This window comes from Ascaphus truei, chromosome 3, assembly GCF_040206685.1.
Source record: "Ascaphus truei isolate aAscTru1 chromosome 3, aAscTru1.hap1, whole genome shotgun sequence".
NCBI lineage: Eukaryota > Metazoa > Chordata > Amphibia > Anura > Ascaphidae > Ascaphus > Ascaphus truei.
The window spans coordinates 241791991-241811574 of NC_134485.1; the positions used below are offsets into that span (position 1 = coordinate 241791991).

Consider the following 19584-nt stretch of genomic DNA (forward strand, 5'->3'; position numbering starts at 1 on the left):
CTCACATGCACAAACTGGTCCCAGTCCCAGAATCCAGCATCCTGTGTCACTGGCGGTCCCTCACATGCACAAATTGATCCCAGCATCCTGCGTCACTGGTGGTCCTTCACATGCACAAACTGATCCCAGCATCCTGCGTCACTGGCAGTCCCTCACATGCACAAACTGGTCCCAGTCCCTGCATCCTGCGTCACTGGCAGTCCCTCACATGCACAAACTGATCCCAGCATCCTGTGTCACTGGCAGTCCCTCACATGCACAAACTGATCCCAGCATCCTGCGTCACTGGCAGTCCCTCACATGCACAAACGGGTCCCTGTATCCTGTGTCACTGGCAGTCCCTCACATGCACAAACGGATCCCAGCATCCTGTGTCACTGGCAGTCCCTCACATGCACAAATGGATCCCAGCATCCTGCGTCACTGGCAGTCCCTCACATGCACAAACGGATCCCAGCATCCTGCATCCTGTGTCACTGGCAGTCCCTCACATGCACAAACTGGTCCCAGTCCCAGTATCCTGTGTCACTGGCAGTCCCTCACATGCACAAACTGATCCCAGCATCCTGCGTCACTGGCAGTCCCTCACATGCACAAACTGGTCCCAGTCCCTGCATCCTGCGTCACTGGCAGTCCCTCACATGCTCAAACGGGTCCCAGCATCCTGCGTCACTGGCAGTCCCTCACATGCACAAACTGGTCCCAGTCCCTGCATCCTGTGTCACTGGCAGTCCCTCACATGCACAAACGGGTCCCAGCATCCTGCGTCACTGGCAGTCCCTCACATGCACAAACTGATCCCAGCATCCTGCGTCACTGGCAGTCCCTCACATGCACAAACGGATCCCAGCATCCTGCGTCACTGGCAGTCCCTCACATGCACAAACGGATCCCAGCATCCTGCGTCACTGGCAGTCCCTCACATGCACAAACTGATCCCAGCATCCTGTGTCACTGGCAGTCCCTCACATGCACAAACTGGTCCCAGTCCCAGTATCCTGTGTCACTGGCAGTCCCTCACATGCACAAACTGATCCCAGCATCCTGCGTCACTGGCAGTCCCTCACATGCACAAACTGGTCCCAGTCCCTGCATCCTGCGTCACTGGCAGTCCCTCACATGCACAAACGGGTCCCAGCATCCTGCGTCACTGGCAGTCCCTCACATGCACAAACTGGTCCCAGTCCCTGCATCCTGTGTCACTGGCAGTCCCTCACATGCACAAACGGGTCCCAGCATCCTGCGTCACTGGCAGTCCCTCACATGCACAAACTGATCCCAGCATCCTGCGTCACTGGCAGTCCCTCACATGCACAAACGGATCCCAGCATCCTGCGTCACTGGCAGTCCCTCACATGCACAAACGGATCCCAGCATCCTGCGTCACTGGCAGTCCCTCACATGCACAAACGGATCCCAGCATCCTGCGTCACTGGCAGTCCCTCACATGCACAAACTGATCCCAGCATCCTGCGTCACTGGCAGTCCCTCACATGCGCAGAGGGGGATGGAATGGCCCAGAAGGGTCATAGGGTGTGCACCTTGCACTATACCAATTGTGAAAGGAGGGAAAACTAAATGGTATAACCTGTGTAGTATAGGAACAATAACTGCAATAAAGTGTGGAGGTGGTGCTGGCAGGGAAGGGGTTAATGTTGAACAAAGGATAAAGAGAAGTTCCCTATATGCCGCACAAGAAAACACCTGTACCTGTATTAAAACTTACTATTTATTATTAAACAATTAAAATATATTTATTGCAGCAGTAGTGTAACCAAAAAATTAAAAAGTGAATTAAAAACGGAGAGGTTAGCTGTATGCCTAATTCAGACTAACAATGTAGATAGAAACCACTATTATAAGTATGAGTGTCCCACAACTATATAATTATACTAGAAGTGGTAGTGGTTCTGTAACAATTTTAGTGTCCTTAGATCACTACTCCCAAATGTTAAGGGATGTACCTAAAATAATGTATAGATACACAAAGAGTGTGGTTAAGCCTGGTAGAGTGTAGATCGAATATACATACACATTTGTGCCAGGCCGTCAGGTTCAAGATTAAATGAGCCTGTGGGTCTGTTATGATAAGCTTCAGCAGCTGTCGCAAGATCACAAAGTATGTGTCTTGTACTTAGAACCATACACCAGATAAGGAGTAGTCAGAGTGTTGTGCTTCCTATTGAAGTCTCCGAAACACTCTGAAAGGAGGTTAGGCAGCAGACCTCTCCGATATAGCCAGCGATCTAGGTGGTAACGCTTAGCTTGCCCTACATATGTTTCACCTGTAGTGGCTTCATCGGGGGCCTCACATGCACAAACTGATCCCAGCATCCTGTGTCACTGGCAGTCCCTCACATGCACAAACTGATCCCAGCATCCTGTGTCACTGGCAGTCCCTCACATGCACAAACTGATCCCAGCATCCTGTGTCACTGGCAGTCCCTCACATGCACAAACGGGTCCCAGCATCCTGTGTCACTGGCAGTCCCTCACATGCACAAACTGGTCCCAGCATCCTGTGTCACTGGCAGTCCCTCACATGCACAAACGGGTCCCAGCATCCTGTGTCACTGGCAGTCCCTCACATGCACAAACGGTCCCAGCATCCTGTGTCACCGGCAGTCCCTCACATGCACAAACTGATCCCAGCATCCTGTGTCACTGGCAGTCCCTCACATGCACAAACGGGTCCCAGCATCCTGTGTCACTGGCAGTCCCTCACATGCACAAACTGGTCCCAGCATCCTGTGTCACTGGCAGTCCCTCACATGCACAAACGGGTCCCAGCATCCTGTGTCACTGGCAGTCCCTCACATGCACAAACTGGTCCCAGTCCCAGCATCCTGCGTCACTGGCAGTCCCTCACATGCACAAACTGGTCCCAGCATCCTGCGTCACTGGCAGTCCCTCACATGCACAAACTGATCCCAGCATCCTGTGTCACTGGCAGTCCCTCACATGCACAAACTGATCCCAGCATCCTGTGTCACTGGCAGTCCCTCACATGCACAAACTGATCCCAGCATCCTGTGTCACTGGCAGTCCCTCACATGCACAAACTGATCCCAGCATCCTGTGTCACTGGCAGTCCCTCACATGCACAAACTGATCCCAGCATCCTGTGTCACTGGCAGTCCCTCACATGCACAAACTGATCCCAGCATCCTGTGTCACTGGCAGTCCCTCACATGCACAAACTGATCCCAGCATCCTGTGTCACTGGCAGTCCCTCACATGCACAAACTGATCCCAGCATCCTGTGTCACTGGCAGTCCCTCACATGCACAAACGGGTCCCAGCATCCTGTGTCACTGGCAGTCCCTCACATGCACAAACTGGTCCCAGCATCCTGTGTCACTGGCAGTCCCTCACATGCACAAACGGGTCCCAGCATCCTGTGTCACTGGCAGTCCCTCACATGCACAAACGGGTCCCAGCATCCTGTGTCACCGGCAGTCCCTCACATGCACAAACTGATCCCAGCATCCTGTGTCACTGGCAGTCCCTCACATGCACAAACGGGTCCCAGCATCCTGTGTCACTGGCAGTCCCTCACATGCACAAACTGGTCCCAGCATCCTGTGTCACTGGCAGTCCCTCACATGCACAAACGGGTCCCAGCATCCTGTGTCACTGGCAGTCCCTCACATGCACAAACTGGTCCCAGTCCCAGCATCCTGCGTCACTGGCAGTCCCTCACATGCACAAACTGGTCCCAGCATCCTGCGTCACTGGCAGTCCCTCACATGCACAAACTGATCCCAGCATCCTGTGTCACTGGCAGTCCCTCACATGCACAAACTGATCCCAGCATCCTGTGTCACTGGCAGTCCCTCACATGCACAAACTGATCCCAGCATCCTGTGTCACTGGCAGTCCCTCACATGCACAAACTGATCCCAGCATCCTGTGTCACTGGCAGTCCCTCACATGCACAAACGGGTCCCAGCATCCTGTGTCACTGGCAGTCCCTCACATGCACAAACTGGTCCCAGCATCCTGTGTCACTGGCAGTCCCTCACATGCACAAACGGGTCCCAGCATCCTGTGTCACTGGCAGTCCCTCACATGCACAAACGGGTCCCAGCATCCTGTGTCACCGGCAGTCCCTCACATGCACAAACTGATCCCAGCATCCTGTGTCACTGGCAGTCCCTCACATGCACAAACTGGTCCCAGCATCCTGTGTCACTGGCAGTCCCTCACATGCACAAACTGGTCCCAGTCCCAGAATCCTGCATCCTGTGTCACTGGCAGTCCCTTACATGCACAAACTGATCCCAGCATCCTGTGTCACTGGCAGTCCCTCACATGCACAAACTGATCCCAGCATCCTGCGTCACTGGTGGTCCCTCACATGCACAAACTGATCCCAGCATCCTGCGTCACTGGCAGTCCCTCACATGCACAAACTGATCCCAGTCCCTGCATCCTGCGTCACTGGCAGTCCCTCACATGCACAAACTGATCCCAGCATCCTGCGTCACTGGTGGTCCCTCACATGCACAACTGATCCCAGCATCCTGCGTCACTGGCAGTCCCTCACATGCACAAACGGATCCCAGCATCCTGCATCCTGTGTCACTGGCAGTCCCTCACATGCACAAACTGGTCCCAGTCCCAGTATCCTGTGTCACTGGCAGTCCCTCACATGCACAAACTGATCCCAGCATCCTGCGTCACTGGCAGTCCCTCACATGCACAAACTGGTCCCAGTCCCTGCATCCTGCGTCACTGGCAGTCCCTCACATGCACAAACGGGTCCCAGCATCCTGCGTCACTGGCAGTCCCTCACATGCACAAACTGGTCCCAGTCCCTGCATCCTGCGTCACTGGCAGTCCCTCACATGCAGAAACGGGTCCCAGCATCCTGCGTCACTGGCAGTCCCTCACATGCACAAACTGATCCCAGCATCCTGCGTCACTGGCAGTCCCTCACATGCACAAACTGATCCCAGCATCCTGCGTCACTGGCAGTCCCTCACATGCACAAACTGGTCCCAGTCCCAGTATCCTGTGTCACTGGCAGTCCCTCACATGCACAAACGGACCCCAGCATCCTGCGTCACTGGCAGTCCCTCACATGCACAAACGGGTCCCAGCATCCTGTGTCACTGGCAGTCCCTCACATGCACAAACGGATCCCAGCATTCTGCGTCACTGGCAGTCCCTCACATGCACAAACTGGTCCCAGTCCCAGCATCCTGCGTCACTGGCAGTCCCTCACATGCACAAACTGGTCCCAGTCCCAGCATCCTGCGTCACTGGCAGTCGCTCACATGCACAAACTGGTCCCAGTCCCAGTATCCTGTGTCACTGGCAGTCCCTCACATGCACAAACTGATCCCAGCATCCTGCGTCACTGGCAGTCGCTCACATGCACAAACTGGTCCCTGTCCCAGTATCCTGTGTCACTGGCAGTCCCTCACATGCACAAACTGATCCCAGCATCCTGCGTCACTGGCAGTCGCTCACATGCACAAACTGGTCCCAGTCCCAGTATCCTGTGTCACTGGCAGTCCCTCACATGCACAAACTGGTCCCAGTCCCAGTATCCTGCGTCACTGGCAGTCCCTCACATGCACAAACTGGTCCCAGTCCCAGTATCCTGTGTCACTGGCAGTCCCTCACATGCACAAACTGGTCCCAGCATCCTGCGTCACTGGCAGTCCCTCACATGCACAAACTGGTCCCAGTCCCTGCATCCTGCGTCACTGGCAGTCCCTCACATGCACAAACGGGTCCCAGCATCCTGCGTCACTGGCAGTCCCTCACATGCACAAACTGGTCCCAGTCCCAGTATCCTGTGTCACTGGCAGTCCCTCACATGCACAAACTGATCCCAGCATCCTGTGTCACTGGCAGTCCCTCACATGCACAAACTGGTCCCAGTCCCAGTATCCTGTGTCACTGGCAGTCCCTCACATGCACAAACGGACCCCAGCATCCTGCGTCACTGGCAGTCCCTCACATGCACAAACGGGTCCCAGCATCCTGTGTCACTGGCAGTCCCTCACATGCACAAAATGATCCCAGCATCCTGTGTCACTGGCAGTCCCTCACATGCACAAACGGATCCCAGCATTCTGCGTCACTGGCAGTCCCTCACATGCACAAACTGGTCCCAGTCCCAGCATCCTGCGTCACTGGCAGTCCCTCACATGCACAAACTGGTCCCAGTCCCAGCATCCTGCGTCACTGGCAGTCCCTCACATGCACAAACGGGTCCCAGCATCCTGTGTCACTGGCAGTCCCTCACATGCACAAACGGGTCCCAGCATCCTGTGTCACCGGCAGTCCCTCACATGCACAAACTGATCCCAGCATCCTGTGTCACTGGCAGTCCCTCACATGCACAAACGGGTCCCAGCATCCTGTGTCACTGGCAGTCCCTCACATGCACAAACTGGTCCCAGCATCCTGTGTCACTGGCAGTCCCTCACATGCACAAACGGGTCCCAGCATCCTGTGTCACTGGCAGTCCCTCACATGCACAAACGGGTCCCAGCATCCTGTGTCACTGGCAGTCCCTCACATGCACAAACTGATCCCAGCATCCTGTGTCACTGGCAGTCCCTCACATGCACAAACGGGTCCCAGCATCCTGTGTCACTGGCAGTCCCTCACATGCACAAACTGGTCCCAGCATCCTGTGTCACTGGCAGTCCCTCACATGCACAAACGGGTCCCAGCATCCTGTGTCACTGGCAGTCCCTCACATGCACAAACTGGTCCCAGTCCCAGCATCCTGCGTCACTGGCAGTCCCTCACATGCACAAACTGGTCCCAGCATCCTGCGTCACTGGCAGTCCCTCACATGCACAAACTGATCCCAGCATCCTGTGTCACTGGCAGTCCCTCACATGCACAAACTGATCCCAGCATCCTGTGTCACTGGCAGTCCCTCACATGCACAAACTGATCCCAGCATCCTGTGTCACTGGCAGTCCCTCACATGCACAAACTGATCCCAGCATCCTGTGTCACTGGCAGTCCCAGCATCCTGTGTCACTGGCAGTCCCTCACATGCACAAACTGGTCCCAGCATCCTGTGTCACTGGCAGTCCCTCACATGCACAAACGGGTCCCAGCATCCTGTGTCACTGGCAGTCCCTCACATGCACAAACGGGTCCCAGCATCCTGTGTCACCGGCAGTCCCTCACATGCACAAACTGATCCCAGCATCCTGTGTCACTGGCAGTCCCTCACATGCACAAACGGGTCCCAGCATCCTGTGTCACTGGCAGTCCCTCACATGCACAAACTGATCCCAGCATCCTGTGTCACTGGCAGTCCCTCACATGCACAAACTGGTCCCAGCATCCTGCGTCACTGGCAGTCCCTCACATGCACAAACTGATCCCAGCATCCTGTGTCACTGGCAGTCCCTCACATGCACAAACTGGTCCCAGCATCCTGTGTCACTGGCAGTCCCTCACATGCACAAACTGATCCCAGTCCCTGCATCCTGCGTCACTGGCAGTCCCTCACATGCACAAACTGATCCCAGCATCCTGCGTCACTGGTGGTCCCTCACATGCACAACTGATCCCAGCATCCTGCGTCACTGGCAGTCCCTCACATGCACAAACGGATCCCAGCATCCTGCATCCTGTGTCACTGGCAGTCCCTCACATGCACAAACTGGTCCCAGTCCCAGTATCCTGTGTCACTGGCAGTCCCTCACATGCACAAACTGATCCCAGCATCCTGCGTCACTGGCAGTCCCTCACATGCACAAACTGGTCCCAGTCCCTGCATCCTGCGTCACTGGCAGTCCCTCACATGCACAAACGGGTCCCAGCATCCTGCGTCACTGGCAGTCCCTCACATGCACAAACTGGTCCCAGTCCCTGCATCCTGCGTCACTGGCAGTCCCTCACATGCAGAAACGGGTCCCAGCATCCTGCGTCACTGGCAGTCCCTCACATGCACAAACTGATCCCAGCATCCTGCGTCACTGGCAGTCCCTCACATGCACAAACTGATCCCAGCATCCTGCGTCACTGGCAGTCCCTCACATGCACAAACTGGTCCCAGTCCCAGTATCCTGTGTCACTGGCAGTCCCTCACATGCACAAACGGACCCCAGCATCCTGCGTCACTGGCAGTCCCTCACATGCACAAACGGGTCCCAGCATCCTGTGTCACTGGCAGTCCCTCACATGCACAAACGGATCCCAGCATTCTGCGTCACTGGCAGTCCCTCACATGCACAAACTGGTCCCAGTCCCAGCATCCTGCGTCACTGGCAGTCCCTCACATGCACAAACTGGTCCCAGTCCCAGCATCCTGCGTCACTGGCAGTCGCTCACATGCACAAACTGGTCCCAGTCCCAGTATCCTGTGTCACTGGCAGTCCCTCACATGCACAAACTGATCCCAGCATCCTGCGTCACTGGCAGTCGCTCACATGCACAAACTGGTCCCAGTCCCAGTATCCTGTGTCACTGGCAGTCCCTCACATGCACAAACTGATCCCAGCATCCTGCGTCACTGGCAGTCGCTCACATGCACAAACTGGTCCCAGTCCCAGTATCCTGTGTCACTGGCAGTCCCTCACATGCACAAACTGGTCCCAGTCCCAGTATCCTGCGTCACTGGCAGTCCCTCACATGCACAAACTGGTCCCAGTCCCAGTATCCTGTGTCACTGGCAGTCCCTCACATGCACAAACTGGTCCCAGCATCCTGCGTCACTGGCAGTCCCTCACATGCACAAACTGGTCCCAGTCCCTGCATCCTGCGTCACTGGCAGTCCCTCACATGCACAAACGGGTCCCAGCATCCTGCGTCACTGGCAGTCCCTCACATGCACAAACTGGTCCCAGTCCCAGTATCCTGTGTCACTGGCAGTCCCTCACATGCACAAACTGATCCCAGCATCCTGTGTCACTGGCAGTCCCTCACATGCACAAACTGGTCCCAGTCCCAGTATCCTGTGTCACTGGCAGTCCCTCACATGCACAAACGGACCCCAGCATCCTGCGTCACTGGCAGTCCCTCACATGCACAAACGGGTCCCAGCATCCTGTGTCACTGGCAGTCCCTCACATGCACAAAATGATCCCAGCATCCTGTGTCACTGGCAGTCCCTCACATGCACAAACGGATCCCAGCATTCTGCGTCACTGGCAGTCCCTCACATGCACAAACTGGTCCCAGTCCCAGCATCCTGCGTCACTGGCAGTCCCTCACATGCACAAACTGGTCCCAGTCCCAGCATCCTGCGTCACTGGCAGTCCCTCACATGCACAAACGGGTCCCAGCATCCTGTGTCACTGGCAGTCCCTCACATGCACAAAATGATCCCAGCATCCTGTGTCACTGGCAGTCCCTCACATGCACAAACGGATCCCAGCATTCTGCGTCACTGGCAGTCCCTCACATGCACAAACTGGTCCCAGTCCCAGCATCCTGCGTCACTGGCAGTCCCTCACATGCACAAACTGGTCCCAGTCCCAGCATCCTGCGTCACTGGCAGTCGCTCACATGCACAAACTGGTCCCAGTCCCAGTATCCTGTGTCACTGGCAGTCCCTCACATGCACAAACTGATCCCAGCATCCTGCGTCACTGGCAGTCGCTCACATGCACAAACTGGTCCCAGTCCCAGTATCCTGTGTCACTGGCAGTCCCTCACATGCACAAACTGATCCCAGCATCCTGCGTCACTGGCAGTCGCTCACATGCACAAACTGGTCCCAGTCCCAGTATCCTGTGTCACTGGCAGTCCCTCACATGCACAAACTGGTCCCAGTCCCAGTATCCTGCGTCACTGGCAGTCCCTCACATGCACAAACTGGTCCCAGTCCCAGTATCCTGTGTCACTGGCAGTCCCTCACATGCACAAACTGGTCCCAGCATCCTGCGTCACTGGCAGTCCCTCACATGCACAAACTGGTCCCAGTCCCTGCATCCTGCGTCACTGGCAGTCCCTCACATGCACAAACGGGTCCCAGCATCCTGCGTCACTGGCAGTCCCTCACATGCACAAACTGGTCCCAGTCCCAGTATCCTGTGTCACTGGCAGTCCCTCACATGCACAAACTGATCCCAGCATCCTGTGTCACTGGCAGTCCCTCACATGCACAAACTGGTCCCAGTCCCAGTATCCTGTGTCACTGGCAGTCCCTCACATGCACAAACGGACCCCAGCATCCTGCGTCACTGGCAGTCCCTCACATGCACAAACGGGTCCCAGCATCCTGTGTCACTGGCAGTCCCTCACATGCACAAAATGATCCCAGCATCCTGTGTCACTGGCAGTCCCTCACATGCACAAACGGATCCCAGCATTCTGCGTCACTGGCAGTCCCTCACATGCACAAACTGGTCCCAGTCCCAGCATCCTGCGTCACTGGCAGTCCCTCACATGCACAAACTGGTCCCAGTCCCAGCATCCTGCGTCACTGGCAGTCCCTCACATGCACAAACGGGTCCCAGCATCCTGTGTCACTGGCAGTCCCTCACATGCACAAAATGATCCCAGCATCCTGTGTCACTGGCAGTCCCTCACATGCACAAACGGATCCCAGCATTCTGCGTCACTGGCAGTCCCTCACATGCACAAACTGGTCCCAGTCCCAGCATCCTGCGTCACTGGCAGTCCCTCACATGCACAAACTGGTCCCAGTCCCAGCATCCTGCGTCACTGGCAGTCCCTCACATGCACAAACTGGTCCCAGTACCAGTATCCTGTGTCACTGGCAGTCCCTCACATGCACAAACGGACCCCAGCATCCTGCGTCACTGGCAGTCCCTCACATGCACAAACGGGTCCCAGCATCCTGTGTCACTGGCAGTCCCTCACATGCACAAAATGATCCCAGCATCCTGTGTCACTGGCAGTCCCTCACATGCACAAACGGATCCCAGCATTCTGCGTCACTGGCAGTCCCTCACATGCACAAACTGGTCCCAGTCCCAGCATCCTGCGTCACTGGCAGTCCCTCACATGCACAAACTGGTCCCAGTCCCAGCATCCTGCGTCACTGGCAGTCGCTCACATGCACAAACTGGTCCCAGTCCCAGTATCCTGTGTCACTGGCAGTCCCTCACATGCACAAACTTATCCCAGCATCCTGCGTCACTGGCAGTCGCTCACATGCACAAACTGGTCCCAGTCCCAGTATCCTGTGTCACTTGCAGTCCCTCACATGCACAAACTGATCCCAGCATCCTGCGTCACTGGCAGTCGCTCACATGCACAAACTGGTCCCAGTCCCAGTATCCTGTGTCACTGGCAGTCCCTCACATGCACAAACTGGTCCCAGTCCCAGTATCCTGCGTCACTGGCAGTCCCTCACATGCACAAACTGGTCCCAGTCCCAGTATCCTGTGTCACTGGCAGTCCCTCACATGCACAAACTGGTCCCAGCATCCTGCGTCACTGGCAGTCCCTCACATGCACAAACGGATCCCAGCATCCTGTGTCACTGGCAGTCCCTCACATGCACAAACGGATCCCAGCATCCTGCGTCACTGGCAGTCCCTCACATGCACAAACTGATCCCAGCATCCTGTGTCACTGGCAGTCCCTCACATGCACAAACTGATCCCAGCATCCTGCGTCACTGGCAGTCCCTCACATGCACAAACTGATCCCAGCATCCTGCGTCCTGCGTCACTGGCAGTCCCTCACATGCACAAACGGATCCCAGCATCCTGCGTCACTGGCAGTCCCTCACATGCACAAACTGATCCCAGCATCCTGCGTCACTGGCAGTCCCTCACATGCGCAAACGGATCCCAGTATCCTGCGTCACTGGCAGTCCCTCACATGCACAAACTGGTCCCAGCATCCTGTGTCACTGGCAGTCCCTCACATGCACAAACTGGTCCCAGCATCCTGCGTCACTGGCAGTCCCTCACATGCACAAACTGATCCCAGCATCCTGCGTCACTGGCAGTCCCTCACATGCACAAACTGATCCCAGCATCCTGCGTCACTGGCAGTCCCTCACATGCACAAACTGATCCCAGTCCCAGCGTCTTGCTGCCAAGTCGCTGCTGCTTCAACTGACATTGCTTCAAATGGAATGCACCATTTGTCACCAGCATTGCCTCTTTGATATAATCATTGGCATTACCACTGTGTCTTTAAAAAAAATAATCAAATAGATGGTTTCTCTATGTAGAGTTGACAGTGTACACAGCACTGTACAGTACTTGTCCAACTTTTGACATCGTAACAGTGTGCAAAGGAGCACATAATCTAATTGTCTGGCACACACATGGAGTAAAAAACAGTGACTTGCTCAAGAGTGGAACTTAAACCAGGTTTTTTTTATCTGCATGGTCCATTTCTTTACCACGAGCAATACTCCTTCCCCTCGTGCTTATCTTCATGGCATACAGAAGTAGCCAGTCTGTGTTCTTCATGATAACGCAACATATTCCGTTATAATTAAAAAAGAAAATCACAGTGTACATAGGATTCAATGGCGGTCACGGTGCAGGATATCGCCACATACCCTGCGCAGAGGGAACAATACCGCCTCCTACATCTGCAAGTCCTTCACTGACGCATACTGTGCTTCATGTACTTTTTTGTTACTTTTCTGTTGACAGACCGGCAATATGTTCTTAACGCCCGAATAAGTGTCATGCAAATAAACTCTAAGTAAAGGTACAAACGGTAAACATTGTAAACACCCGATGGCAAACACTCATTAATGCTCAACTCAAACAGACCCACCTGTACATACAGTTCCTTGGTGTTATAACTTTATGTGCGTGTTTCTTTACCCTGAGTATATAACCATGCTTAGTTTCATTAATATCCCAAAGGAGTCTAGTAAACAATCACAGTGATTATTTCTCAAGCTGATTAGATAATGCTGAGGACCCATACAACATTTTTATTCTTTTGACCATTGCCTTTTCCAGCAATTCCTTCTTTAGTCTGTCCCGTGCTTCCTTGCTGCTCTGGGTACATCTGGAATCTATGAAATTCCTTTCTGCATTTATCATTTCCTGTACAACTCTTCGTGCTACAGCCCATGGCTTGGAAACGTTCCTCTCTTGTACAGCATCATTACCATTGGCTGACCTTTTTCCTATCCTAGAAAGCCGTGCATTAGCTTTCAGAACACTGGGGATTCCTGTAAGCTGCTGTGTGCTTTTGTGTGTTCTGGTAAACGCTGGTCTTGTTTGCGCTGGTCCTGTAGACAAGTGCGTGGGAAAAGTAAGTGTTCTCCAGCAGGGCCATCACTGCACAGGGAGAAACCCAGGATACTACTCGCAGTTGGATTTATTTATAACGGCCGTCTATCTGTGATTGCACGAATGTAAAGTTTACCAAAGTGCACCTCTGTCACCCTCACTTTTAACGCTTTAGTGGTTTGTTCCTTTTTCAATGTACTGTATATAGCTTACTATGTGCGGCACTTTGCAGTAGGTGCTCGCTGACAGTAGAAATAATAGAGAGATGTGTAGACGAATGAGTAGAAGAGAAAGTGAATTCTATGTTGCATAGCAAGCAATTAATTGCTAGTAGCATTTCAAGTGAATGGAGGTCACTGCATCGTTGCTCATTATCAGGCTGGAATCAAACCTACAGATGCAGCGGTCATTCTTTTAAGAAATCATGGCGCCGTTTTCGTGTGCGCTGCTGTGCTCCACGCGGCATGAACGCGGAAAATCGCCCCAGGCACGCGCGTTTATCTCGGTTGCTTTGTTTGAATTTCATGGATTGTGTGCAATTAAATGAATGAATTATAATGTGTACAGTACTGTGCTACGGTGTCAATTTCAGGTGTTTAAAACCAGAACACTAAGATGCCATTTTCTGCACTCGCCGCACTCGCGTCTTAAGGCGGTACGGTTGGGAGAAATCCTGCGCCATGACATGGGTATTCCGAGGTATACACCGCGTGATTTGTTAAAATAATGGCCGCTGCATCTGTATGTAACCGGGACCAGGACCGTGCCCACTGAGCCGCCTCTCTAGCAGCCGAAAGGTTGATGTTGATGCTTAGTGGTATTTGTACGGTCGTGGTTGGCAAAACTGAATGATTTTACCGCCTCAAAAACCTGAAGTATGTAAATAATATATTTTGTTCTCCAAACAAATCTTGTCATTTTATATGTATATACAGGATCTACAAGATGCTTTTTTCCCCCCCCTTTCTCTGATATGATACGGGATTGTATGTAATGTGCCAACATCAGCCCACAAAGTGACCATATATTAATATGATCAGGCTTGTGCGGTTGAGAAGGGCCTTTTAATGACACATCTGCTATACATTCTAGTTGCTACTGACATTGTAGTTGGTAATGAAGAAATGAATGCTGGTGTTTGTGGTTGTGTATTAATTTGAGGCGGGGGAAAGCCTGGAGAGTTTCAGAACAGCATGTTAATATCAGGATAGTGTTGGCTGCATTTGTGATATCCACAGGCCTGTCTCTGCAGCCTAAGGCCACGTCCATACTGTGTGCGGCCACGCGCCAACAAAAGGGTGCACCTCAATGAGGTAGGCCATAGAGCGCATGACGGCGCGGCAGATTTTTCGCAAGACGTTTTTGTCGCGCGGTGGCCGGGTCACGTGGGCGGTTCAGCCAATGAGGGAGAACCGCTCACGTGATGTCACGGCCAGACCTCCCCATCGCTGTGGATCACAGGCCACAATGGCTCGGCCGACAGGCCCGCGCGACGCCGTGCGCTCCGTCGCGCGCCCTCTGTATCAGGGGCCTAAGACTGAAGACGTGCAACACTGCGGCATTAATTCATGAAACGGCAACCGCTCCATGAAGGATGTCGGCATCCCCGCATACTCCCAAGCACCAGCAACTCCTCCTGCAACTGAAATGTGGGTACCCCCCTTACAGGCATTTTTCTGCCTAATTTTGTCAAAAAACTTGTGAAATCTGAAAAAAAAGGTGGCCAGAGCAAATAGATAATAATAATGTAAAAATTGGAAGATGAAAAATGGATATTTTCACTAGCCACACTTCAAGACTTGGCACATCTCTGCCTATGACAAACTGCTTTTAACCTCTTTGATGCCAGAGAGAGACGCTTCTGGCAGTGTAGGGTAAACTATGTTGACCAAGTAAAAAAATAAATGTTGTTAACCATTGAAACAAACCTTTCTGGTGCATGAATGTACAAAGTTGATGTGTGCGAGAGCCCTCCGTGCGCTGGAACCTGTTGGTTGAGGCTTGTTATTGATAAGTGTGGGTGGAATTGTACTCCCGACGTGCTCCGATGTATATGGGTAAACAGCTGACCCTGGTTGTCCCTCTTGTTTTGATATGTCAAGGACAAAAGGTAATTGTCAGGTTTGCATTTTTTCTCTTCGCCCCCTCCTACTGAAACATGTTAACGAGATCTTAACTTACTAATAGCAGACTTTTAGCACAACATGTTTTTACAATGTATAGTTGATGCGAGCCTTTTAACCCTTGCTTTGCTATATGTTGCATGCTCCCGCTGGCAGTGCAGGGGTTCATTTGTTAATGTTGGCTGCGGAGAAGCTTTATGGTGCTTGTCCTCCTAGGTTTGATTAGGACACAGGCAAACTAAGCAACGGTTTGGGGGTTCAGCAAGACCACCTTCTGAGACGTTACTATTGCATTTATTTGTGGGATCAATTACCACTCATTATTGTCGTCGTACAGAGGAAACAAAAGGTAAAGCGGCTGCTTCTTGTGGAGGGAGTATGCCTCGGGAAAGAGTATGGTATAGCCACACTGCTGGATCTGTTAAGGTTTGGGGGTGTTGGATAGTATGGAGTTTGGTCCAGCTGCACAGCTGGTACCTATAGGGTGGGGAGGGTGGATGTTGGATAGGCTTCCTTGAGCTTTCAGAGGTTTTTGAATGTGAAAGCTGGAGGAGAGTCTGATGGTGCATGGTAGGGAATTCCAGAGAGAGTGGGCAGCACTGGAGAAGTCTTGTAGGTCGGAAGTGAGAGGAGGTAATAAGGCAGGAGGCGAGGTGGATGTTGTGGGCAGAATGGAAGAGGCGTTTACGGATATATTTGGAGATGAGTCTTTGAGATGTGAGGGGAGGAGATTGCAGAGAGACAGTTGATGAAAGGGGAGAAGCCAGGAGAGGTAGAGGTAGATTTAAGTTACATCAGAATAGAGATGATGCTACATGCCAAATTTTTGTATTAGTTCACCAAGAGCAGAAGTGTAAATTGAGAAGAGCAGAGGGATAAGGACAGAGCCTTGTGGAACCCCAACAAAGAGGGAGTGAAGAGGAGGAGATGCCTGAGAAGGACACACTAGGAGAGCAGTTGGATGGGTAGTATTTGAACCAGGAAAATGCTGTGTCACAGAGGCCAATGAAGTGTAGGGTTTGTAGGAGAAGGGGGTGATCAACAGTGCCCAAGGCAGCTGAGAGAGCCATGAGAATTAGTAAGGAGAAATTACCCTTAGACTTAGCTGTGACTAGGTCATTGGCCACTTTTGTTAGTGTTGTCTCAGAGTGTAGAGGGCGGAAACCAGGTTGCAAAGAGTCAAGCAGGGAGTTGGAGGAGAGAGAGAGAGAGAGAGTAAATCAAGCTGTTGTTAACAAGTCGCTCAAGTAGCTTGGAGGGAACGGCGAGAAGAGAGATTAGACAGAGAGGTTGGGTCAAGAGAGGGTTTCTTTAGAATAGGTGTAATGAGTGTGTGCTTGAAGGAAGATGGGAATGTGCCAAAGAGAGAGAGAGAGAGAGAATGGTTAGGATTGGGCTTAGTATGCCAGAGAGGGAGCGGAGGAGATATGAGGGAATAGGATCAAGGGATCGGGTTGTAGGGTGAGATGAGTACGAAGATCTCTTTCGTCACGGGAAAATGAGCTGAGGGTGTGCGAAGGGAGGCACATGTTGCATGTGGAGCATGACAAGAAGAGATAGAGTTCAAACATAACATCTCATTTGTGAGAGATCTTGGGCTGTGAGGGTGGAAGGGGGCAAAGGTGCAGTTGGGCAGAGAAGGGAGTTTAAAGTGCCAAATAGGCATTGAGGGTTAGAGGACAGTGAGTATGAGAGAAGAAAAGTAGGTTTGCTTGATAAGAGAAAGGGCAGTGTTTATTAGTATGAATTTGTAGTGCAGGAAATCGACATTAGAGCGTGACTTGCTCCATTAATGCTTAGTTTAGCAGCTGTGTGTGAGCTCTTTGGAGGTTGCGAGTAGATCCAGGATGTGCCAGGGTTGTACCTTAAGTTGGCAGGAGCGGTCTTGTCTAAGGCTGATGAACGTGACCGTTGTATAGAGAAGTTGCCTGGTCTGGGCAGCTAATATCACTTTACCTCACTCTCTCTTGGAGATGATACCACCCGAGTCACAGCAAAGACGACAGCCAAAAGATTCCGGATGTTTGCTGATGTTACAGCTGCCTGAACAATCCGAAACACGCCAGCCTTCTTATCCCCTTGTGCATTGTTTCCACCTACCCTTCCTTATAGATTGTAAGCTCTTTGGGGCAGGGCCCGCCTTGCCTACTGGAGCAATGTATGTCAATGTGTTTGTTTCCTTTTTTTTTTTTTTTTTTTTTTTTGACCTCCAACCTTATTGTACTGCGCTACGGAATATGTGCTGCATTATAAATACATGATAATTGTCTGACACATCCAAATAAACGTGTGCAGTCACTGATGAGCAGGTCAAGCTTTAAAGCAGCTATCCTGTATACTCGTTATTTTTTTATTTCACCCCCCCTTCCCTTCCCCCTTTCTCCCCCCCCCCTCCCCCCCCCCTCCCCCTTCCCTTTACCACTTGAAGTTTGGGGGAAGGGATCCTCTGTAGCTGAACTGTGCTATTTTCAGCTCAGGGGACCCCCTGGCACCTGAGATATGTAACTGTGAAGTTACTGGTTTTGAAATCCCAGTAACTTCACCTGTGCCTGAGAAACCAGGGAGGATCGCTCCTTTTAAGTATTTTGTAATAATAATAATAATCATAATAATAATCATGCAAAAGTTTTTAAAGTGGCAAACCCCCTAAAAAATAGATGATAAGATTATTTTCTCTTTAAACTCCCTGAACCAGGGGAGCAAATCTCTGATCCTCTGGTGGCTCCCCCAGTTCCTGGAATATATTTGTAGTTTTTAATTTAACGGACTGACCCAAAAAAACGACAACTATGTCATCGCCTGATGATATTGCAACTTTACATTGGCCTCGCTCCCGAGCCCGTGGGCTTTGTGCCCGGTGCACAAACATTATTGGCTGCCCAGGAATTTGAGTAAGGGGGGGCCAGGATGGGGTGGGGACCACAGATCAGCTCCAAGTGACCCCCTGGTTCAAGTAGGTGTAGCTAAGTCTCCCTAGGCTACTAATTCTCTGTCCCCTCCAGCACAGCAAGTCCCAGTAAAGAACGGGCGGTGTTAGGAGTAAATCCTTCAGGGCCTGGGTATGATGATATATGCATGTTAGTTGATACAATTCAGGAGTAGCCTGGTATTATCAGTGGGGCCTATGACTGATAGGGGGCCGGCTTACAAGCCACTCCCTGGGAGGGAGGGGGTTTCTCTTGAGGTTAGAGTAAGGGTTTTGGGAGTGAGTTCTGTGCTGATCTCTCTGAGTGGAGGAGACGCCAGTAAAGCCTCACCTGGATAGGAGTGGGGCTGAGGCCTTGCCCTGTCTGGGGGTAAGGTGTGCTGAGGAGGGGTGCTTGGGGCCTCAAGCCCTGGGTTCTGCTCTCATGAAATGGAGCCTGGAATGCTGTACTGAACCAATAAAACCCAGTTCTATCATCTCTGGTGTGATGCTTGCTGTGTGAACACGTGAGAAGAGATGCCTGTGAGGACCATCCTGTCTGCCCCAGGATCCTCATAGGGTGGAGGCGCTGTGCTAAAATAAGAGCCATCACTGAGAGCCTGTCCGGATGCCTCGTCATACCCTCACGGAGCTCTCAGGTCTTCTGTTCCACCAAACAGGTATGCACCGCACCTGGATACATCAGGTAGCGACATAATATCCCTTAGGGAGAGGGGGGGGGGGGGGGAAACGTGCTTCATACGAAAATAAAAATACTAGCAAGCCTTCTGGATTGCTGCTCTATAGTTAAGATGAAGATTCCCCCCCACGCCCTCCACCACCAAATGTGAAATATTAGGCTTAATGGGCCTCCTGTCTGAAAATGTTTCTAGGCTCTGCTTCAATCTTCATGCGATTCATTGTTTGATGTCAGCATACACAACCCTGGACAACATGCAAACCTTTACTTCACCTACTTAACTAGCTAACATCCAGGGTTAAGAACACAATTATAAGCTAACGTGCATGGTCGGGAAACGCTCTGATAAGCAGCGTACACTGTGAAATGCGCTGGGGAGCGTAAAAGCAATGATCTCCCTGGTGACTGAAGTAGGGTTAACCCTTTTGCTACAACGCACTGCTTTGACTTATGAAGCTCGCCTGGCAAAAAGTATTATTTAGTATTTACTATGAACTTAGGACTTTTTGTTGCTACTCGTCGTTGTCTGGCTACCTGAGACTATTGCAATTAGTACTGCATTACTTATGTATTTGTTGTTCTGAGGGTTCAGTCACACAAACCGCTATGAAGCATGTGTCCCTCCTTCTAGGAATGATCACACTTGCAATAGCAGTTTGTTTTCTTATCAGCTACTTGCAGTGCGCT

General features: G+C 52.1%; 1 protein-coding gene across 3 annotated transcripts in view; it reads left to right on the forward strand.

Annotated features, from left to right (window-relative positions):
- The window catches only part of RASA3 (RAS p21 protein activator 3), a 257766-nt gene that overhangs the window by 23939 nt on the left and 214243 nt on the right, over window positions 1–19584 (forward strand). Inside the window, exon 1 of one of the 3 annotated variants that reach the window (XM_075590461.1) lies at window positions 18505–18877. The exons of the other annotated variants lie outside the window; for them this stretch is intronic. Coding sequence (XP_075446576.1) covers window positions 18826–18877 — 52 coding nt within the window. The 5' untranslated portion in view covers window positions 18505–18825. Of the gene's footprint in view, window positions 1–18504; window positions 18878–19584 lie in introns of those variants that run through there. 3 annotated transcript variants of the gene reach the window in all.